Source organism: Blennius ocellaris (genome assembly GCF_963422515.1).
Source record: "Blennius ocellaris genome assembly, chromosome: 18".
NCBI lineage: Eukaryota > Metazoa > Chordata > Actinopteri > Blenniiformes > Blenniidae > Blennius > Blennius ocellaris.
Window position 1 is genome coordinate 16,044,683 of NC_137667.1, and position 19,175 is coordinate 16,063,857.

The window sequence follows — 19,175 nt, forward strand, 5'->3', positions numbered from 1 at the left end:
CGCTCGCTGCGGCAAAAGTTTGCATTACACTGGTTTTTGTGTAAACTGGGCCTTAATTGACAATTATTTATAGAATACTCGATTACTAAAATAATATAGAGCTGATGCCCTACCCAGCACGCAATTAAAGTTTTCTATTTTCCCACACACACGCAGCAATGTGAGGTTTGGCCTCCTGAAAGACGTATTTCCACAACTCAGTGATGACAAAATGAGAAAACTCATTTAAAATTTTTTATTTGAAATGATTTTTAAATACAAATAATATATTTTTCCATTTACAATGACAGTTCCTTTGTAAACAAAAGTGGCAGAGAGATAGTCACTGGGTAGTCGTTTGTCCGAACCGAGGCGGCCTGCTGGCCAGGCGCCTGGATAAAGTCTGTCACGGGAGAGAAGATGGTGTCGTATTTAACCTCACTGCAGTTTCTGCTTTTATTTTCTTCCACACAGCATTAATAACTGATGCTACATTCTATTGCAGAGCGATAAATACTCAGAATACAATATTACCTGTTAGCATACACCTGCTTCCAACTGTTACAGGAGGGTATATACTTTGTGTATGTGGGTTTGTGTAGAGCATGCCTACGAGTACTCAAACTTTTATCTCTCCCACACCGACGTGTCAAACTATAAACTGTATAGTAAAAAAAAAAAAAAAAAAAGTCTTATGGATGGTGAACGATTATGCATTTCTTTAAAAAAAAAAAAAAAAAACAGAAACTGCAAAAAGAATCAACACAGAGCTGTGCAAGAAAGTTCCATGGAGTTTCTTGATTTTCTAACGTGTGTAAAAATCAAGGTTAGAATTGCAACAAAAAATAGACCAAGACTTGTGTGTAACATTTGTTATAAACTACGGCTCAGACGGAAAAGAAACTAGATTTGAATGGAAAAGGAGGGGCCATTTTGCTTAGCAAGAACCGCTTTTGTATTCCTCAAAAAGGAAAAGGAAGAAAAAAAATATCCAAGGAGATTTCATGTGGGGGGGGAAGAAAACACTTTCCATTTCAAATGGCAGTAATCACAAAGGTTCAACCTGTTCTGCTCGAATGAACAAAGAGAAAAGGTGCTGGACAGAATACAGTCTTACACTAAAAGTCGACTCTCAATAGGTTGTTTGTTTTTTTTAGTTGTTCAAGAAAAGGTTGAGGGATGATGAGCGCCACGTGTCGAGGGCTTAATACTCAAACCTCTTTTACACGTTCACGTTTCACAAATAACTGCCGGACTTGCGTGAAGAGGCGAGATAAGAGATATGTGTCCCCAAACAGAGGCGGTATGGGTTCATGAAGAATTAAAAAAACCAAAACTAACCATTCTGAAATAATGTAATTGCAGATTTCACACTAAACAAAACAACATTTCAGCTCTTGCAGGATCCACCGGTGCATAGCACCCAAGGTTTTGTACGTTGCAGTGTCAGTTGTATTGGTAAGGCCTATCTGGGACGATGAATGTACACTGGAATGTGCTACAATTGTGTAAATAAAAGGGGATGGAAGTCACCTCTCTAAAAAAAGAAAAGAAAAGAAAAACAAAAAAGCCACAAGTATATCTATACAGTTTAGCCTCTTACAAGGACTGAAAAGTCACAACTGATGAAACGTACTCTGATTTCAAGCCAACCGTAACACTGCCAAGTCGTGCCGTCGCTTCCCAGTCTTCATTTTCATTTTTGTCTTTCTCAGAGAAACACAAATCAACGTGGATCACAGGGCAGGAGCTCAGTATTGACTTGTAGGTACAGTGCGTACAAGTACACAATGCCCGGTGTGACAGCAAAAAAAACAACAAACAAACAAAAAAAACAAAAAGAAGCAAAATATTATCTGACAAGACTCAACTGTGCCCCCATGCGCAGAAAGAAGTAAACGTCCAAGTGGTTTTTTTTGTTGTTTTTTTTCCCCCTCAACAGAGGAGTAAAGCTCACGTTTCTGCAGTTTTAAGTGTACAATAGAAAGTATCATTGGTGTGGAAAACATTGGTGCTGAGTGATTTAAAAAACCGGAGTACGAGTGTGGATGTGATTTCTATTAGGAAGTCACGCGTCTTTTTGTTAATCTTGCAAATGGAATTCGCCGTTATACACACACACCCCACCCCCCCCTCTCTCTCCCCCTCGGAAAAAAAAAGAAGAAGAAAAGAGCCCACAGAGTAGTAGTAGTAATAATAATAGGTCCTCCAGTCCACAGTGTGTGCACCTTTCATACCTGTACAAAGACACACAAGGTTACACACACACACACACACACACGCACTCACACACACACGGGCCTGTTAGTATTCACAGAATTCTCTTCCGCCAGCAGCAGAAAGTGAGCGAAAAGGTCTCTGTAGAAAAGGGGAACGTAGGTATAGGGGGAGCGGGGGTGGGGGGGGAGGGGGGGTCATGATCACAGTAAATGATATTGTAAAGGTAAAATGGAGGAGGGCTCTGTGTATAAACCGTCCCTGGTGACTGTGTGTGTGTTGATCCTCGCTTGGAGCTCTTGACCCGAGTGCCGTCGGGAGTGGAGAAGGCGGCCGGTCCGTGGAAGGAAGGAGGGAGGGAGGGAGGGAGGGAGGGAGAGGGGTGGGCGGAGGAGGAGGGGGGGGGGGGGGGGTGCCTCCGTTTGTATTCAATCGTTGTCCTCGTCGTCGTCCTCGCTCTCCTCGATGCCGTCGCTGTCCTCCTGCTCCTCGTCCTCCTCCTCCGTGTCGGGGATGTCCCACTGCGGGTGGTTGTCCAGCATGGCCTTGGCCTCGTGGACCTCCAGCTGGAGAAACAAGAGACGGCCGTTTTTAGTCCCTGTTGGAGGAAGCGGCCATGTTTTGACCACGACGGTTTGGCCGGTCCGTTCAGGGGCCCGTGACCTTTATGACCCCAAAAAGTTTCATTTCCCACCAGATCAGATTTGGAGCCATGAAACACGTTGACCCTTTAAAATGAGGCCTACAACTTCCAAAGTTCCAGATCTACGGTAGATGTGAAACAAAAACTGGATCTCATGTTGTATTTATACAGTTTCACTCACAATTTAGAAGTGCTGGGCAAAAACAAAAAGCAGATTATCCATTTATCGAATTTTTAGCTAAAAAAGATTTTTAATTTGCCAATTCAAATCCCTCGCCCAGTTTTTCGCGTTCTGTTCTACTATTCCTTGTGAGTTTCCATAGCTGCGCTCGCACTTTTGCTTAAAGCTGGTTAAAGCTCGTGTTTGTTGACCGACGGAGCATCATTTCATTACATTTCCAGCCATTTTTGTACCTGATTCCAATTATTTCATTCTTCTTTTACAACATTTTTCAGACAATTTTGACATTTTAGAATAGAATAGAATACTTTATTAATCCCAGGGGGGAAATCTTTAAAACATTGCTCGGCACAGAATAAATAGAAATAAAGTTGAATATCAAATAAGACGGGATGAAAATGAAATAAAAATATTTTGAAATGTTAAGTAAAAGGCTTTTTTTTTGTCTTTTATAAATTCTACCCATCAAAGCATTTTTTTCCCCAATTTTATTTATTGTGCCTGTTTTTAAGACTTTAAAGTCTCTAGAGAGCCACACGTGATTCCAGGTCAGACCTGCAGACTCCTGGTTTCGTTCAAGACTTTAGCTCGCACGTGTTTCTCGTGTGTTGAAAAAACAAAATGAAACAAAAAAAAAAAAGAAAACGAAAACAAACGGTAGAAATGATACTCCGTTTGTCTCGCAGCTGATCTCTTTTCCCTGCCAACACCCTGGCGGCAGGTAAGACTATTGTCGAGCCTGCTCCTCGTACACCTGGGCCTCAGCGGGTCGTGGGTGGCCCGTCCAGCCGCTTTGGCAGGAAATGAACCATTATATTCTGCACAATTTATTCCGATTTGGCTGAAGAAATGACTCGGTTCCCGCCAGCGGAGGGCGACCCCTGTGAAAACTCACACACACACACATGCATAGACGGCCAGCTTGGTGATCACCTTGAGTGGTTTGATCTGGTCCAGTCCCAGGTAGGAGTCGGAGCGGAGGATGACGGAATATTGGTAGTTGCCGGTTTTGGAGGGGGCTGGAAACTTCAGCTCCACCTGGAATGACAACACGGGTAATTTACTGAATTTCAGAGTGGCCGATTGGGTTCCACGCCGTGGGTCCGGCGTTGTGCCACAAGAGACATTACCACCCTACAATGAAACAACACTTATACGAATGACTACATGTCTGAAGCAGGAACAGGAGGCGAGGGAGCGACATCCTCGGTGGGTAATCAGAGGCGTGATGATGGGGTCCGACTGTAAATATTAGGTGAACATTGCCTCGGGATATCAATACTATGTTGTGCAATTCCGTATGGCAAACATCTAATTATCAGAACAATGAGGCTAATTATTATTCAGCGTGTGATCGTACAAAGAGCTGCGAACGTTTTACTGCCAAGGCTTGATGAAAGCAGTCTTTCTTCCGCCCCCCCGGGGGAGGGGGGGTGGGTGAAAACAACTAACAATAAATACGGAACTGCCTTTTTTTCAGCCGTTCGGCAAAATCTGCAATGTTGAATGACGGGAGTAATTGATAGGTCGGTATTGACCTCGTCACACACGAACCCTCACGCCGTCCCTGCCTTCACAGTGGGAACAGCCCGTCGCTCGGACTTACGCTGGCCTCATTAAGCCTTCGCCTCGCTGTCCGTCTGTGCCAGAGTTCGGCGGGACCAGGGGTGTAAAGTGTGCAAAAGGAACCCGTGCACACATTTACACACAGAAATAATGACGCCAGTGCGAAGGGTTGCCTAGCAACAGGATGTGCCAGGGAACAGGAAACCAAAAAAAATAATAATTAAATGTATTAAAAATAAATAAGCGAACACGGAAACTTATTGAGATCGTTGTACCCAAGAGGGATTATTGTATAATCTACACTCTCAGACTGTGGTAATAAAACACAGAGACATGATTGCATAACGCTGAACATTCTGAACGACTTTCATGCTCAAACAGTCATTTTAATAATTGAAGAAAATAAACTGCTCAAGCAGGAACTTTGGGTTCAATCGGAAGATTTTGTCCTCTTAACCATTTGATCAGTTCGTTCTACTGGTTAGAAAATTAGTACGGCCAAAAATATCCAAATAAATCCATGAATAGAAAAGAGATCTGTAATCAAAAATTGAATTACCAAGTAATGAGCTAATTATTAAATAATTCTTTAGTCTTTGTCAGAGAATGGTAAGAAAGCCTGAGCGGTCTCCTTATGATCAATACTTTTCTGTACCAGTTTGACTTAACACTGCACAAGTCATAACCCCACACTTATATAATAGAAATAGAAATACACACATTCAAAGCTCCTGACAATTTAGAGTCACTAAATAATCATCCATTTTTGGAATGATTGAAGGAAATCTAAAGATGCAAACTGCATAAACAAAGGTCTCTTAAGCCATGACGACATTCTATTACTTAAAAATGATTCAAAATCTTATACGTTTCACGTATTTCTGCCGCCCCAATACAACAAACTTTTCAATGTTGGAGCTCCCTTCTAAAATATGTGATTTATAAAGAGGGGCCAAAAGGGCTGAAAATCAAAAGACAGGTGCAGCACGCGCACGCGACCTCCAGCCTGACGCTCCGCCTCACCTCTTCCGTGTCTTTTAGTGTGCAGACGTGATAGGGCATGGACACCAGGGTCTGATCTCGGCGGTCTGCGATGTACAGCCACCACCACTCCTGCTTCTCCTCGGGGAAGTAAAGGCTGTAGACGGGATGCGTCACCTTCGACTTGGTTTCCAGCAGCGCCCGCTCTCGCCGCTGGATGCTCTGTTGCAACGCCTCCCATTCCTGCAGGGGGGTAGAAAGGCGGCGTGAGTTCACTCTGCACCAGCTCGGCCTTTTTCCCGCGGGAAGCCGGTGAGGGTCACGGAATAATGACGTGAAGCCGTCTGACCGCCTCGTCGTCGCCGGCCATCTCGTCAACTTCCGTGTCGCTCTGCTTGTCGCTGTCCTCGTCTCTCTCGCTGGGGGAGTCCTTGTTGGCCCCGCCCTCGTCCGACTCGCTGCCTTTGTCGGACGCGTCGTCCTCCTCCTCCTTCGTGGCTGATGCTGCTGCTGATGCTGCTGCTGATGCTGCTGATGCAGCCACGGCGACTTCCTGTTGCACCAAGATCATCATGAGGTTTTCAGCGACATGACATCAACGCTGGACAGCTACGTTGCGTGTTACTGTGCGATGCTTACATTTCCCGCCACGTTTCCATTGGCCTGCTTGGCTTTGGCAGGAGCCGGAGTGGCTTTCTTCTTGGTTAACTTTTTCTTCTTGGACTTTGCCGTCTTCTTCGCCCCTTTACTTTTGTTCTGCCACACTTTGGTTTTGGTTTTACTCGCATCTCCTTGCTTTAGAGCATACAAGAATAAATAATGATAATTAAAAAAAAAAAAAAAAAAAGACACTACAAGACTTATCTAAACTTTGCCTCAGTCCCACTGAATCAAATTAGCATTTCGGCGTTTTGTGTTGCACTCACTGCTTCCTCCGTCGACGCCGCCTCTTCTCCTGGACACGGTGTTGATTCTTGCTCTTTTTCAAACATGTCCTGCACAGGAGGCACGTGCAGGTTTACAACACAGGCCACTTAATGCTTTTTTTTTGCTTTGCACAGTTAATGGCACCCTCTAGTGGCAGTCCCAAAATAAAAAGCATGTTGAATCAAATGAAATATTCTCTCACCGACATTCGCTTCCTGGTCAGAGTGACGGTTACTGTGACAATTGAGCCTGCTGTGATGTTGTTGCTGTCTTCATCATCGAGGACTGCAACGACACGAGCAGACAAAGGTGGTTAATGTCTGTTGTGTGCAAAAAAAACCCCGACCTCAAACCAGTTGATGATAAAACAAGTGTATTTGCATGTGTGTGTGGGGCTGACCCTGCAGTTTGGTATCCATGGCGAGGTGAGGGAAGCATCCCAGCACGCCCAATACCTCGTCGTACTTTTCCTCCCCGAGGAAACGCAACATGATGCGTCTGTCCGAGTCCTTCAGACTCACCAGGTCCTGAAGGGTCCGCACCTTATACTGCACGGGGAGAGAACGACGAGGGGGAAAATCACTTGACCCGGTTGATCAGCGTGCAACAAATCTTTTTTTTTTCTTTCCCCCCCCCCCCGCAGAGAATAGAAACGCCTCATCTCCAATATGGACTCAGTGGCGTTGCCGTGCTGACCTAGTTTCAGGTCATCTTGGGATTTAAGGAGGGGGAAAATAAGTCTCTGCAAAAATCAATGTTCAAACGTCCCGAGAGGTCATTATCCTGTGATGAAGCATTTATGAGCAGGCTGAAGTGATCCCTACAGGCTCATTTATGCTCTATAGATGTGTGAAAAAAAAAAAAAAGATACTTGATGTAATCATCACATACTTTACATTTCCGTTCGGCATTTAAGCCACCAGAGACCACTACAGTCAATTAACCAACTTGGAAGATTTCACATTAGAGGGAAGACAGCAGGAGGCAGCACTAAGGTTGATTTATGCTGCTAAATACATTGAAACATTTCACTGTTTCTTATTTTTGTGCTTCTAATCCGACGCGCTGGCCTCATGAGGTACCGCGGCGTCTGGGCGGCGTCCGTAAACTTCCAGACGGACAAAAATACACACGATGAACCCAGTGGACGGACGAATGAGCCTGTGCATCCAACTAATGACACAAATGAGCCTTTGGGGTGGGACAACGCCTCCACCCACAGAGGGTCAACGAACACTTTGATGAGAATGAACACGATGTCATCCGTGACATCATCCGTCTGCAGCGGGTACGCAAGGGGGTACGAGCGACGTACACATTTGGAACCAAGAGAGTTGGCCATATGTCGATCATTAGTTTAACAAGGTACGAGGCACAAGGCAACTTGATATTCACGTTCTTTCTATTTGTCCGCCATCTGACTGCCCGCGCGTGGACAATTTACCTTCTTGGAAATGCAGTAGCGGAGATGCTCCTCCTCAAAGTGAGGCAACTGCAGCAGCGGTGACTTGGACTCCTGCAGGCCCTGCACCGTCATCTGGGTCAGCTTCATACAGTTCTCGATGGTGACCAATCGGGGGGCGTGGAAACCTGAGGGGAGACAAGCCAGCGGCCACACGTCGGCAAAACGACACCCACTGTGCTCTGTCGGCAGTCCTGTGTGGAAGTGGTCATTTCTGCACGCGTACCTCCTCTGCTGTTCGCCATCATGGTGAGCTGGCAGCCCACGTTGATCATCTCTTGCAGCAGAGCTGGACTCTTCCTCACCACAAACCTCTGATCTGGAGCAGAAACACACGGGAGTATGTTTAATGTAAAAGACCGATGCGCGCGCAGGACGTTTTCATTATGAGGTTAGCCCCACGAGGAGTCCCTGCAAGAGACTAGAAGAACTTGCAGATGAATTATGATCATTGGACTTCACCTTTAAATCAGAATTAATGTCGTACACTCGGTTAACAATGGTTAAGAAATTATGAACAGGGCAACGTTCAGCATTTCTGTTTTTCCCTTTACTGTGTGCAGCGTTCTCCCGACGTGTTACGATTACCTGATGGCCCTTATTCGCTATAAATCTCATATCACGTAAGCAAAAACACAGTAACGTAGCCGAATAGGGCTTTTACAAATGAAACGATGCTTAAAACCTATTCTCAGAAGCTTTGTGGAAAGAGTGAGGCGATGAAGTCGTCATAAAATCATCAAAGTGCACAACTCGCCTCGAAATAGCTTGTGCAACTACATCAGTAACCGTTCTATTTCTCTATTTTTAAAGAGCCGCCTGCGACACCACAAATTGAGCAACACCTGTCTTTAAGAAAAAAAGAACATCCTGACGTTTCCAAGCAGAAAAAAAAAGAGAAGCCTTTTTGTAAATATAATCGAGTCAAGAACAAAAGACTGTCCTTACCTTCCTCGATCTCCTCGGACACTTCCATGCGGGCCAAGTGAGCGAGCACCAAGACTCTGGCCTTCAAACTGTACGGATAACAGAAAGGAGGCTCCTTCTTCTTCACATTAATATTGCCCAGCTCACGGATCAACTGCAAAATGACAAACAACTCTTTAATAAACACGACAATACTCTTAAGTACCTTGTGCCTATGTTAGATGGTTAAACGTACATATTTAATAGAATTGAGACAGTATACAATGTTGTTTGTGTAATACCATACTTTACTGAATGTAAAAATGATGCAAACTGCATATCAAGGACCCCATCAGTGTTTCCAGCAGTGGGATTTGGTTGCCTCTTTACTGTTGGGTTGTTTGCTATATTATTGTTGTTAAAAGAATACGCGTTTAATTATGTTTACAGCAAGATCTTGCGATGCGCTTGAAAAGGATGAAACCGATCACAGTTTCAAAGAAAAAGCATCAAGGTTTCCTGAACAGTGAACAGAAAGCTGCATGTGGTAAGTACAGAACATGACTCGGTTTTATGCTCTTCAATGAAAGAAAAGTATTCAAAGGTCGTCAAGTTGAACAATGAAACTGTCAAAGACTTGTATTTGCAACAGACACCCTTTAAAACACTCAGATTATTTAAGAAATCCAGTTTCACGTCAGCCCTTGGAAACCACACTGGAGCACTCGGATGGTTTTACCTGTGGCACTTCGATGTTGTCAGTGGGTCTGATGGTGGCTTCTTTATTGCTGCGAGGGTCAAACTCAAAAGCCGCCGTCAACACCATGGCCAGACCTGGAGGAGGAGAAACCGAATTAAGTTTGCAGAGAAGAGTATGACATTCATCATCGCTACCAATCGCCGAAAATCACGCCGTGGGCATATAAATAAAGCAGCACTCACGTTTCATGTTCATGTTGGGGGTCTTGTACATAAAATGCATGAAGAGTTGAGTGGTGTTGATGAGGATTTGGTCGCCGCTGTATCGGATGGAGCGGTACCACCACGTGCCCTGAGGTGCGAAGGGAAGCAGACACACGCTGAGAAAGCTCGCGGTGCACGTTGCCGCGTCGCTACTTTCAGAAGCGCGGCGTGAAACGGAACGCGACTTGGAAATCAGGATGAAAGATTTACCACAACCACAGGTAGGATGACCATGAAGGCAAGTCCGTACACCAGCAGCACCTAACAGAGGGGAAAACAAAATGTCGAATCAAGTTGCAATTCTGCCCTGGTCATGCTGGATATAATTAGGATGTCCTGTTTTATGGCGTTGCAAAGGTGCCGTACAATAAAGACGTCAAAACACAGCAGGAAGGGAAAGAGGAACCTCAACAATAAAATACAACCAAACAGGGCACGACTGAAACAGAGCCTCAAAGATAAATATAAACAATCACTGGCATACAGTTATAACGTTTGAACAAGAAAAGTAAATGCCGTGTATCAGAATACTAATGAAACAAACAAGTGGATACAAGATCGTTATCGAGATAAGAAGTCAAATACACACGAGCATGGAGTTCTTCTGGTCAACGATCCAGGCAGGCAGGGCAATACCAAAGCTGGTTGCTGGAAAAAAGAAAACACAAGACGCACGAGATCAATACAGTAATTCATTTCTATTGACATTCGTTGAAGAATACAGCAGGTGTAAGAACTCAAAAGTACTGGGGATAAAAAAGGACAGGCGAGTTTTGCAATTTTGGGTTATTGAAGTTCCCGCACAGCCACCGACCGCGTCGACTCAGGAACACAGGAAGGAGACGAGCTTCCACGTTTCAATTAATTCTCCACAGTTCTTCGCTTTCATGATGACGAGGGACTGAGTCACCAGCATTACTGCAGAAGGTGTGTCAACACATTCAAACGGGGGAAAGGAAAAAAAAAAAAAAAACTGTCTGCAGAAGCACGAAGCTTTGCTCACCTCCTGGGCCATCTGGGTTTCCGTACGTTTCCCAGTTTTCTCGAGACTGTTCATTTGTCAGGCTGCAGGAGAAGACAAAAGTGAAATGAGCGAGTTGATCCCAGAGGCTGAGGTGATTGCTTTCATTATTACTTCCAGATATTCGCACTCACGCGGCGTAGGCTTTGGCAATCCTCATGAATGTGGCCTCATCGCCACCTTTGTCGGGATGGTACTTGAGCGACAATACACGGTATTGTTTCTTCACTTCTGACAGCGAGGCGCCCTGAACACACAAGACGAAGTCCCTGCAAATGACCACGGCGCAACACGGTATCGCAGGAATAAACGCAAACAGTCAGGATTTACTGAACGACTTTTCCGGAGAGCGAATTGTAGAGTTAGTTGTAGGTCTAATGTGCGGAAGTTAGTGGCTCTGTGGAATATTCTGGCTGCTTTGTGTGTTTCTTTACCGGGTCCAGGCTGAGTACTTCGTAAGGATTATACTCCTGATACTCTCTGTCCAGCTTGGACACCTTGTAAGCTAGCAGGAGGAACACGGCCCAGCCAAACAGCAACGCTGCTTTCCTGAAAGGCGTTCCAACACAAACAGAAAGAAAACATAGACACCATCAATTGGACAAGTCGGCAAAAGAAACCTGTTACAAGCCAGGTTCAGACATTGTTGTTGTTTAGTATTTATACATCGAAGTTGAACTTGTTTCCATGACAATGAGAAATAAAAATAAATAAATTAAAAAAACATGGTTTGCTCTGCAGCATCTGTTTCCGTGACAACGGCTCACAAGCCTCGGTGGTCTTGACCAGAATAAATACCCGATCGCTTCCTTTAATAAACACCAGCACTATGATACAGTCGTGAAGAGGAAAGAGATGCGGGGAGTTTGAAGGAGAAGTTGACAGGATCAATTTGACTCACACCGTCCTGATAAGAAACACGCTGCGTTCTTCCATCACTTTTAGTCACGAACGTACCCATGCACGGGAAGAATTTTTTTCCTCAAAGATGGCTGTTAAATTTTGAGAGTAAACACAGGATGTGAATCCCGTGATGAAAGGGGAGAGGAAAACAGCGGCATAAAGACACACAGCTGAGAAACTGTTTAATTCCGGAGACTGAATAAGCAAACCCTTCATGCCAGGAGAAATGTCAAGTAGTGAAAATAAACGTTTACACCTCAGATCACTGGTTCAGGCATGAGGACAACATAAGTGGAAAAAGAATAACTAAAACAGCACCTGCGCCCTTAGATTTAAACAAGCTTAAATTGTGTACAGCATGACATCTGCCTCATCAACACAGCAAACTGACAACTCCTCTTTGCAGCTGGGAGTGGAAGTGTGATGGGAGGATGAATACGTTTTCTGGGTGCAATTAGTTCAGGCACGTCACACCCAGACGACAGCAAAGAAGTGGCGTTTGACAAAAGAAACAAGCCTTTCATTACAGATCCAAAAAAAACATCACAGCCACCTCTATGGCAAAATATCTGCATGAAATCAATGAAGATTTAACAAGTTGGATTGGGGATGAAAGGAAGTGTCATCAGCTCTATATCTATCTATCTATCTGAACAACATTACATTATATCAGCATCCACCCTCCTTGAATGAGTCACAGCATACACATGATTAATAAAGCAGCAATTAAATGAACTCACTTTAATGTTGGAACAATGCTCTGCTGTGATTTCATTAGCCTGAGCCGGTACCACAGACACCTGCCGTGGACCCGCCGCAGGCTCTTCAGGCGAAGTTGTTCTGAAAGACACAGATAAGAGAGGCCACTGAACATCTCACACGTTCCGACAATAGATCCGCACAACGCAGACGTTGATCCCACTCAGGAATGATGTGGATCACATATTCAGTCGGGGAGGCATGTACGACAAAACACAGGAGCTCACGCCACCAGAACAGGTTCCCTGCTGCAGTCGGACTGCTGCTTCAAATCCCCTCAGTTGACGCCCCACACCTCATAACTCATTTACCTTATTTGTGCACACACGTATCTCTTTTTGAATATTACCCGCTTAGATTTTTTAGGGGGGTACCACACCCCACTGTTAAATACTTATTATGGTCCCTGACAAAAAAAGTGTTTTTTTGATTCTGATCAGACAAATTAAACACATTTCACATAAATATAATCCATGTTGTTGTGGATTTTTTTTTTTTTTTTATCTTACCAGCATAAATTATATAAAAGTCAGATTGGCTGTCTTGTTGACAAACTGATAAGTGTACCAAGATAAGGACATAGGAAGATAAGGACATAAAAATGCTGACTTTTGGTGCAGCAGCTTTAGCCCACCCAGCTAGTACCGGTCGTATTTATGAAGTTTAGACCGATGTTGAGGAGAGTGTGTATTGTTGTTGGTAAAGCTGGCAGGGCAGCGGTGTTAACACTGGCTGACTTGTTACTGAACAGCCACAGAGACGTGGGCATCATCCTTGTAACGCACGTTCGTTCACATTAACTGCTTCCTGGACTGTAAAGCGTGTCCGTCCGGAACCAGATGCAGCCTCTCGCGGACATCAAGCTGTCCTGCCACAGTGCAAACGCTTCATGTGTGGGTTAGTTAGCTGAGTTAGCTCGGAGCCAGACACAGGGCCTTACCAGCATTCTGATCCCGCGGCCAGAGGTAATAAGTGGCCGGGATCACAATGAGTCCGACGAAGGACGTGAGGAAATAGAAAAAGGTGTTGCCGCTGTCATCGTACTGGAACTGTTGTCCGGCCATTTCGTAGCGGCGCTCGGGTCGCCCTTCTTCTCCACCGCGGCGCTTCCCTCACTTTAACCCGACGTGTGAGGGCTGACAGACCGTTAGCAGCCTGCTAGCATCGAGCAGCAGCAGAGCTTGGTGCTCGGTGTACGTGGTGTACGCATGCGCAATGGGCGCGCTCTTCTTCCACTTGTCTGTCGGAGGTTTTTCGTGCATTTAGCGCCCCTAGTGCGAGGAAAAGGAAGTGAACTTCCCCAGCCACCGGAGACCTTCCCAATTTCAATTCAATTCAATTCAATTCAACTCAATTCAACTCAATTCAACTCAATTCAATTCAATTTTATTGAAGAAAAAAGAAAAAACGTCTTTTCACCCGTACAATGAAATCCTTTCTCTGCTGTCCACAAAAAATGTCAGCAGTAAAAGAGCTTGTAAAAGAGCATGTAAAAGAAACCAGTGCAATGCAGGTAAAAACTATGTACAATACAGAAGCAGCTACATTCGAACAAATGTGCACATGAATTAAACTAAAGGAAACATTTGTAGTTATAGTATATTAATAGTAGATTAGATAATATTTTTGCTGTTTTTATTGCTTTGGCCCAACTATGATCAAACCGAGTTTGAGTGATAATGTGGCTCCAGGAAATAAATTCAATCAAATATGAGGATTCACCTTTTGCCACACATCTTAACACCTACTGACAATAACCAATGTCACAATAGGGAAGACATGAGATTACTTTTTATTCAGAGTTGTATGGTGAAGTTCCATATTTCAAATTAAAGCCTGATGAAGTTCTTTATTGTGCATACTGGGGTTAATTCTGGTCAGTGGGGGCACATAAAAATACCTGTGAGATTAGGACAACACACACAATTCAGAAAAATAATCATCTGCAGTATCATATTTGGATTAAAACATCCTAAAGAACAAATACAACCAATGTTATCTTCCTGATTTATTCATTTGGTGATACAATTGCTCTCAAGTAAAACTCACTCACATTCATACCAAGGGGCAATTTAGTGTCACGGATGAAGAGTACCCAGAGGAAACCCACATTCATGGGGAGAACATGCAAAGTCCACTCAGAAAGGCCTGGCCAAGTGAGTGTTCAATGTGAGATGAGAGCACAAACCACTGTGGCATTTATATTGCTTTTAAACAAGTACATGTCAGATTCTTAATCACGTGTTGTCAATACATCAAGATCAACTTGTGAAAAACAAAACACAATGTAAAATAAGCCACAAGAAAACAAAGAGACATTATAATCACCTATTTTCATCTCATTTCCAGTTCCATTCAAATACAATAATTAAGTTAATATCTATTCAACTAAAACAAAAACATCTCAAAATCTGTTTGTGTAGTCTGAGTTAGCGATTCTCACAATTACAGAGCAATTCACCCATGAACATAATTATATTGGGCTTGTTTGGTTGATTAGATTTACAACATTTCATTTTGATGGTATAAAAGTGTCATGGTCACTGTGATGATACACACGCGTCTTTTCCCTGTTTCATAAACAAGTATGACGTTATGATGACATGATGAGTGAATCACCAACTAATTTTTCTCCCTCGTTTCTTTTATATGTAGCTTTACAAACTCGATCACATTTGCCAGGTGACATAAAATGCATAATGCTGTGAATTATTTGAATCATCATCGGCGTTTTGTCAGTTTTCCAGTTGAAGGATAATATTTGTTTGTCCTATTTTTCTTTTTCTGCAGACTGATTGCGTTAGACGTGCACCACGATATCCCCCAAAGGCTTGCGTGACAGGTCTGGCACAGTGGCATCAGCGGCTGGGTAACCGACGGGAAGGAGCATCAGGAGCTTCTCATTGACTGGCCGTTTTAGGAGCAGCCTGAGCCGGGGGCCACAGTTGAGGGGTGTCGATGTGACGGTAACAAGGCCAACATTCTGATTAACAACAAAAAAAAAAAACACACACACAAAAATAACATGTGAACTGAGCACTGCACAGAAAGGTCCCCAACTGGGACTAGCCACCACAGCACCGTGGTGTTTTGTGTAAACATGTATAAATCACTCCAGTTTAATTATGTTCAGACATTAGTTTGTGTTTACCTGTAAAGCAGCCAGCAGGATCCCACAGGAAATAGAGACACTGATTTCATTGTAGTAGTGCGTCTTTTTCTTGGAATTTGGCAGAATCCCATAAGTCTGTTTGAAGATGAGGATGAGATATGGAGCAACATCCAAGTATTCCTTCATCCAGCTTGTCCTACAGCAAGAATGAACTTGTGAGAAGGAGCAAAGATGTGTGTTGCATTGATACTAACCAGAGTTTTGCATGAAGTGTATATGCTCACCTGAATTTACTCAAGTCCTGGACCCACTTATCTCCCATCCTCTGCCGGTAGTTCATCTCCTCTTCCTCCTCTACTATCAACCTGACCTGGTGCTTCACTTCAGGATCCGAGACCACAACGAACGTCCAGGGTTCGGTGTGGGCTCCGCTGGGGGCTGTGCCTGCCCACATGTAAGGGGGGGAAAAAAGAAATGATGGACAGATATGAGGAGAAGAAGACTTCCAAAGTACGGCTCAGGTTTTCACAAGTTGTGGTCGGTGTCATGAAGTGAACGTTATTCGTGTACCAGCAGTGTGAATGACTTTATCGATGACTTCTCGTGGGACCGCCTCTGGGCTGATGAAACGCACAGACCTCCGCTGGTTCATCAAGGAGTAAAAATCTTTGGATTTCTTCAGCATCGTCTCCTCAGAGTGACGCTCCGGTGAATAGGGCACATGCACAACCTCCTCCTCTTCATAGCTGTCCACCCAGTCGTCCGCCTCTAAACAGAAATGGAGAGAACAAGGGGATGGTTACATTTGATCTGTGAGAGCTTTTGTGGCCAAAACGTTTGCTGCTAGTGGGAACTTCCTTTTTTAGTTATGTGTTTTATACTTTTTTTTTTTAAACGGTGTTTGTTTCATTTGTACATGACAATAAATGACTTCATCTTCATGCTTCTGGTTGAAAAAGAAAACATAAAAAAAACTAGAACGAGCACGTGCTAGAGTATATACCTTTGCCAGCACCACATTTGTTTGTGGAACTGAGTTAGCATAGCTGGCATGATGGCAGTTAGCTCAGATTGATGCTAATTAGCCTGTCAAGTAGCAACATCACTGTGTGAAACACTGAGCAGAGAGCATCTCCATGGCAACAGACACTGATCTCCTCCATGAGGTGTCTCTCTCATCCACTTTGTATGGCACGTCTGTTTGCAGTTTTTGGGGATTTATTCTGAAACAGTTTGACTAAAACATCCTAAAAACTAATTGATTCGTCTTTGGATGAGGACAAATGATCCCTGAAAATTTCATGCGCTATGGGTGAGTAGTTTTTGCAAAAACTTGGCAAAATACATACATACATACATACATACATACATACATACATACATACATACATACATACATACATACATACATACATACATACAAACCAATAAATAATTAAATGCATTCAGACGAAAGCATTGTCTTCTCGGCCCACCTTTCGTTGGCCAAGGTAAAAATGGTAAAAATGTGTAGGCTGGAATAATACTGAAATGTCTTTGTAACTGAATAAGACATGCATGGTGCAGCTGTGTATATTCCTCACTATGCTGGTTCTATGCCAACATTGAAATACGACAGGTCTCTGATTCCTATAAAACTTATTCACTGCAATATTTCTTTATCAAAGCAAAAGCTGGTTTTACTGCTTATGATGTTCTCTTTGAAATTATACAGTTTTCATGTACACTTAATTGAAGTGTCATTATTGAGAAGCCCATTCAAACTCCTCAGGTACAGTACAGTACAGTACAGTACAGTGCAGTACAGTACAGTACAGTAAGTACAAACTGCCATAAAACCACATTATGACAGAACTTTGAGCTTTGACACTGTCAGCAGAAGAACCCCAGCCATTCAGTGCAGCCAAAGCCAAACAGATAATTTTTACCTCTCACTCCTGCAGGCTGAGTTGATATCTTTTCTTTTTTTTTTTTTTTTTAATAGAATGTAGAAAAAGTTTCTTAATTTAATTATTTTCTCAATATGATGTTGTTTTTTCAAATCAATAATTGCAAAAAATATATTTGTTTTAATAGTTTGTTATTGAAGACTGGGAATAAAATGCAGTTTAGTTTCTCGACACTCACAGTCGACTCTCAACCATCACTGACACAGAACGCTGCGCACAGCTTAACCACACTTGATGCGGGATTTTAGTGTTTTGTTTTTCCTGCAGTGGATTTTCCCAGCCACTGACCATCCGTGAACTCTGGCTCTGATGTTTGGACAAAAAACATCTCTACTCCAACTTTACAGTTGTTGCAAAAGTTGTTTGACAGTTCAGAAAGGGGCGGCCAGCCAGGGGCCACATGTACTCTTTGCACACATGCTCACCCTCTGGTTTGCAGCTCATCAGATTCTGCTGTACGAATAGCCAATGAGAGAGTTATGAGGCTACACAGGCAGGATATGTACATATTAGCTTTTATACATGTTGTGGCTTAAGGATTAAAGATGGTCAAGTTCAGCGTGTGGAAGTCTACAGGTCAAATCCATGCTTTTTATTTATTTCACTTGCATTTAAAACATCTGTAACTCATAAATTACTCAATAACATCATTTTTTGACAAAGTCTTCAAATGAAAGGTACAGCTCCAGTGTGTGCACTTTGACTCTTGTGTTACATTCACTCTTTCTTTTCTTATTTTCATTCTGTTTTGTAATTTTGCCATTGTTCATGTCAGTGCAAAACACAGATTAAAAAAAACGAAACAACTTGTTCCAACCTATTTAAAACATGTCCAAATAGTTGAAAACCTTCTATTAGACAGTTTTCCCTACTTTGTGCCAGCAGTGTGAAGTCATTATTGTAAAACTAAAGAAGGCTTGATCAGAACTTCTAGTAGATTCACAGGCACAGTCCACAGGTCACAAACCTTATAGATTTGCAGAGTGAGAAGCCTAATTAAGTAATTTTGTAGTTTATTTACTATTATGGGTGTATTTTTAGGTGTAGGTAATGTGGAAAAAAAAGGGAGTACCTGATTCTTTTGTTGAGATTTCTGAACTGTCCTGTAGGTCCTGGTCCACCCACGGCCTTGAGTCTCTGTTAGAAATCTTCTCCTTCTTAGTGGTGGTCTTCCTCTCCCATGATTTCAGCAGCATTAATCCCACCACCAGGCACAGGACCACCGCCAGGGCCGGTGTGAGGACGGAGAGCACAGCCATGACCACCTGAGCGCTCTACTGCAGACGACACAGATACTGAACACCACTGTCAAGACTCAATGTGCACACATCATAAAGCCCGGCTGGGTCAGGCCAACCTTTGCCTGGAACAAAATCTTTTTACAGAAAAAAAAGTCAGCAAACTGCCACGTGTTGGTACTAATGGAAGAATCAAACGCACTGTGAAAGGTTATCAGTCAGTCGCCCAAAGGAGGTATTGTTGAGAAGTTGCAGTTTCCTCTCCATGGTCACAGTCAGCAGACTTGGAATTTGACCAAAGAGAAAAGAGGGAGGAGGAGGAGGAGGAGGAGGAGGAGGGAGTTCACTCATGAAAACATTGTTTTTTT

The 19,175-nt window shown here is 43.4% G+C and overlaps 2 protein-coding genes across 2 annotated transcripts; both read right to left on the reverse strand.

The window, feature by feature from the left end:
• Positions 1-236: 236 nt before the first annotated feature.
• Positions 237-13,677, reverse strand: sec63 (SEC63 homolog, protein translocation regulator). Its single transcript, XM_080514253.1, has 20 exons — positions 13,449-13,677; positions 12,490-12,589; positions 11,281-11,395; positions 10,981-11,093; positions 10,829-10,890; positions 10,415-10,473; positions 10,036-10,086; positions 9,805-9,913; positions 9,602-9,696; positions 8,905-9,037; positions 8,183-8,275; positions 7,939-8,084; positions 6,895-7,042; positions 6,697-6,779; positions 6,494-6,562; positions 6,207-6,362; positions 5,917-6,120; positions 5,610-5,810; positions 3,954-4,058; positions 237-2,762 (listed from the first exon to the last, which is right to left on the reverse strand). Exons 1-20 carry the CDS (start codon positions 13,570-13,572, stop codon positions 2,625-2,627), a joined length of 2,304 nt encoding a protein of 767 aa, XP_080370379.1. The 5' UTR covers positions 13,573-13,677; the 3' UTR covers positions 237-2,624.
• A 1,631-nt stretch (positions 13,678-15,308) lies between these two features.
• iyd (iodotyrosine deiodinase) lies at positions 15,309-18,828 on the reverse strand (the record flags this gene model as incomplete). Its single annotated transcript, XM_080514565.1, has 5 exons — positions 15,309-15,491; positions 15,660-15,816; positions 15,905-16,064; positions 16,191-16,388; positions 18,642-18,828. The coding sequence occupies 5 exons, from the start codon at positions 18,826-18,828 to the stop codon at positions 15,309-15,311; spliced, it is 885 nt and encodes a 294-aa protein (XP_080370691.1).
• Positions 18,829-19,175: the final 347 nt, after the last annotated feature.

What these genes read in the sequence shown, in the direction of transcription:
- sec63 (XM_080514253.1), bottom strand. Translation starts at nt 13,572, where the DNA reads ATGGCCGGACAACAGTTCCAGTACGATGACAGCGGCAACACCTTTTTC. An exon ending in AAGTACTCAGCCTGGACCCG is followed by an intron (nt 11,094 to 11,280) that starts GTAAAGAAACAC and finishes TTGTGTGTTCAG; the next exon opens with GGCGCCTCGCTGTCAGAAGT. An exon ending in TGACCAGGAAGCGAATGTCG is followed by an intron (nt 6,563 to 6,696) that starts GTGAGAGAATAT and finishes CCTCCTGTGCAG; the next exon opens with GACATGTTTGAAAAAGAGCA.